The sequence below is a fragment of the Cucurbita moschata genome, unplaced genomic scaffold (genome assembly GCF_002738365.1).
Source record: "Cucurbita moschata cultivar Rifu unplaced genomic scaffold, Cmos_1.0 Cmo_Scf00010, whole genome shotgun sequence".
In the NCBI taxonomy this organism is placed as follows: domain Eukaryota; kingdom Viridiplantae; phylum Streptophyta; class Magnoliopsida; order Cucurbitales; family Cucurbitaceae; genus Cucurbita; species Cucurbita moschata.
The window spans coordinates 396,915-400,065 of record NW_019268526.1 but is presented as its reverse complement, the minus strand read 5'-3'; the positions used below and the strand labels follow the sequence as shown (position 1 = coordinate 400,065).

The following is a 3,151-nucleotide window of genomic DNA, read 5'->3' as shown; positions in this document are numbered from 1 at the left end:
ACTGAAGCGGAAGAACAACTTGAGAGTCAAAATAGGAAATGAAGCAGAAGAACAACTTGAGAGTTGAAATTGGAAATTACTCACGACCGAAGAATGTCGAAACAAATAACGGTTAAGACTTTTCTCAAGTTAATAACTACTCGATCTTTATCCAAGTTAATAACTTCTTTTGCTAAGTCAAACTTATTAATTCGCATTATCCACGTCACTTCTTATCGACATGAGACTATATTAGTATATAAAAAAACTAGTAACGAGCTCGAGATATAACTATCAAACCCCTCGACAAGTCATCGGTGAGACTAGCTTTTCTCCTCTTGCCACCATTCTTGACTTTGCAGCTGGCCTACAACCCTTGTTCTTCATCTTTCGTCTCAAGTTTTCTGCATTCAAATTAAAGAAAATGGAAACCCCACAACTTTCCTAAAGGCACCATAATGTAATACTCAAAATCAAAATCAAATCAGATCAAATCCATTATCTTCTTCATATCTTTTACTTTAAAATACCCACTAAAACTCCCAACTTTTTGTGTTCTTTGTTCTTTGGAGAGTTCCCCACATATGTTTACATGAAAAACAGCAAAGAACAAAGATCTAAGATACAAATTCCTATTTTTTCTGTATGAATCAAAAGAAACCAGACAGATTCTTCGCTGTTCTTTGGTTTTTTTTCACCAAGATTCGAGTATAAGACTTGAGGCCTCTGCAACAGATTGCGAGTGATTATGGTCGCCTTCGTATGTCACTATTAACATACTTGGATCATCTGAGGCTCTCTCAACGTGCTTTCTAGCTGGACATCCTCTTAGACTGCTACACTTATAATAGCCTCTGCATATTACAAATCTCCCATTATAAACTCACCAAAAGCTTCATGATTTCTATGAACTTTGAGGAATTTAACCATTACCTTGGATATGGAGAACCCTTTATTGGCTTCTGTCCATACTTCCTCCATGAATAATCATCCGGAGGAATATCAGCGTTCTTTGAGCTTATGGCTGGCACTCTCACCACCCTTTTTAGCCTCATTTTCCTGCTATTCATTCAAATCAAACACATGGGTTTTGTTTGTTTAGTTCATATCCATCGAAAAGATTAGAGAAATGCTTAAATTCCCACAAAAATATCAGAGCCTGAACCGTCAAAAACTTGGTAAATTGTTGAGGATTGTTGGGAAGGAGTTTACACCGACTAATTTAGGGAATGATCATGAGTTTCTAAGTAAGAAATACATCTCCTATGAGTCCTTTTGGAGAGCCCAAAGCAAAAGCCGAGTAAGCGATATCATTGTGAAGAGTCTATATTCCTAACATGGTATCAGAGGTATCAGAGTCATGCCCTTAACTTAGTTATGTCAGTAGAATGCTCAAATGTCAAATAAAGAAGTTGTGAGTCTCGACGGTATAGTCAAAAGTGACTCAAATATCGAACAAAGGGTGTACTTTGTTCAAGAACTCTAGAGAAAGAATCGAGCCTTCATTAAGGAGGAGACTGTTTGAGAGCTTCGTAGGTTAATTTAGGGAATGATTATGAGTTTATATTTATAAGTAAGCCCAAAGCAAACCACTACCGCTTATGTTTAAGGCCTAGGTACAAAGACAACAATATCAGGCGAGGAGCTATTCCTAACAATTCCCACAAAAAATCAGAGCTCAAATCGCTCGAAGCTACTAAGAACAAGAAAGATTTTGAGGTACCTCTTCTTAGAGCAGTGGCAACGACCACCGGAGGACACAGAGCACTTCCCGGAGCCCAAATTCTCAGACCCGCACTTCCTCTTGAGACCAGAAGAAGCTCTGGAAAGATCAGTAATCTGAAAAGAAGAGGAAGAGGGTTCGTGTTGGAGGTTAATTTCAGAGTCGGCACCAGGAATCGAGGTCAAAAACGAGCCATTTGGAGCAGAGGAGTACGAGAAATTGATGGTGGTGGCGGATTCCAGGCGCTCAACGGGCGGAGGGATTTGTTGAATGGGCGTGGCGTTGTAGATTTTAGAGGAATCCAAAGGGGCTCGACGGAATCGAGCGTGGCCAGTTCTGGGTGAGCGGCCGAGGAGAGAAATGGCCTTTTTGAAGTGAGAGACGGCGGAGTTAGCGACGGCTTGGCAATCGGAGTCGAGATTTGAAGGATGAGAGTGAGAGAGTAATGTGATGAGGTTTTTGAGGGTGTGGAGGCCGGTGGCGGCTTCTTGGACGGCGGAGTCTTGGTCCATTGAGGCGGAGAGTTGGGTGTTTGTGCAGGCTGAGAGGAGCTCCACCGCCATTGATGGAGGTGGGAAATGGGTCAAAAGGTGAATTGGGAATTGGGAAGTGATTTAGTTGAAGTAGGCATTGATATAAACAAAAAGAAAAGGAAAGTGTTAAAAGCAACAATGGAGTCATCCTGTGTGTGTTGTCGTTTCATTGACCATTGGTATGCAACCCGTGAGTGATGGGTCCCTCTCTACTAATTTCTCTTTTATAATTCTTTCTTGAAGAACTACTTTTGTGGAAGAGGGTATTGGGTAGTTTTGTTTATTTGAATTAGGTTTGAATGGACAGTTCATATGAGAAATTGTTCAAGTAGCTTCAACCTTGTCGCTCTAGTTTTGGAATGGTTGAACAAATTTAAAAACTTTATTTTCAACTCCGATTGAATAATCGTTTCATTGACCATTGGTATGCAACCCATAAGTGATATAGAAATGTATGAGACTACGTCCCAATAAAAGTGATCATAAGAATAGGATGATTAAGAAATGGTTGCATCTGAGGCCATTAGGTGTCCCATCTGGATTTCAAATCCTGGAGATAAAGCGTTACAAATGGTATTAGAGTGGTATGGAGAAGTAGATGAATGAAGTGAGATATTTCTAAGATGTATGTGAGGCTATTAGGTGGCAAATCTACAAATGGTATTAAAGCGGGGTATAGAAAAATATGAATGACATGTGATTTTTTTTGGATGCATGTGAGTCAATCAAGTCCCCAATTTAGATTTCAAATCCTAGGCATGAGGCGTTACAAATAGTATTAGAGTGGTACGGAGAAATATATGAATGAACCGAGTCCACATTCGAATGACAGCAAAAGAAAATTGAAAGATACTATTTGTAATAGTCTAAGCCGATCGCTGGTAGATATTATTTGTTTTTGCTTATTATGTATCGT

At 39.7% G+C, this 3,151-nt stretch overlaps 1 protein-coding gene across 2 annotated transcripts; it reads right to left on the bottom strand.

The window, feature by feature from the left end:
- Window positions 1-455: 455 nt before the first annotated feature.
- Window positions 456-2,338, bottom strand: LOC111448135 (probable WRKY transcription factor 15). Of its 2 annotated transcripts, none has more exons than XM_023087571.1 (3): window positions 1,703-2,338; window positions 913-1,041; window positions 456-833 (listed from the first exon to the last, which is right to left on the bottom strand). In XM_023087571.1, the coding sequence occupies exons 1-3, from the start codon at window positions 2,263-2,265 to the stop codon at window positions 674-676; spliced, it is 852 nt and encodes a 283-aa protein (XP_022943339.1). In that variant the 5' UTR covers window positions 2,266-2,338; the 3' UTR covers window positions 456-673. The 2 variants fall into 2 exon arrangements, with proteins under 2 accessions (XP_022943339.1, XP_022943340.1); XM_023087572.1 differs by having other exon boundaries at window positions 913-1,038; window positions 1,703-2,336.
- Between the last annotated feature and the right edge of the window lie 813 nt (window positions 2,339-3,151).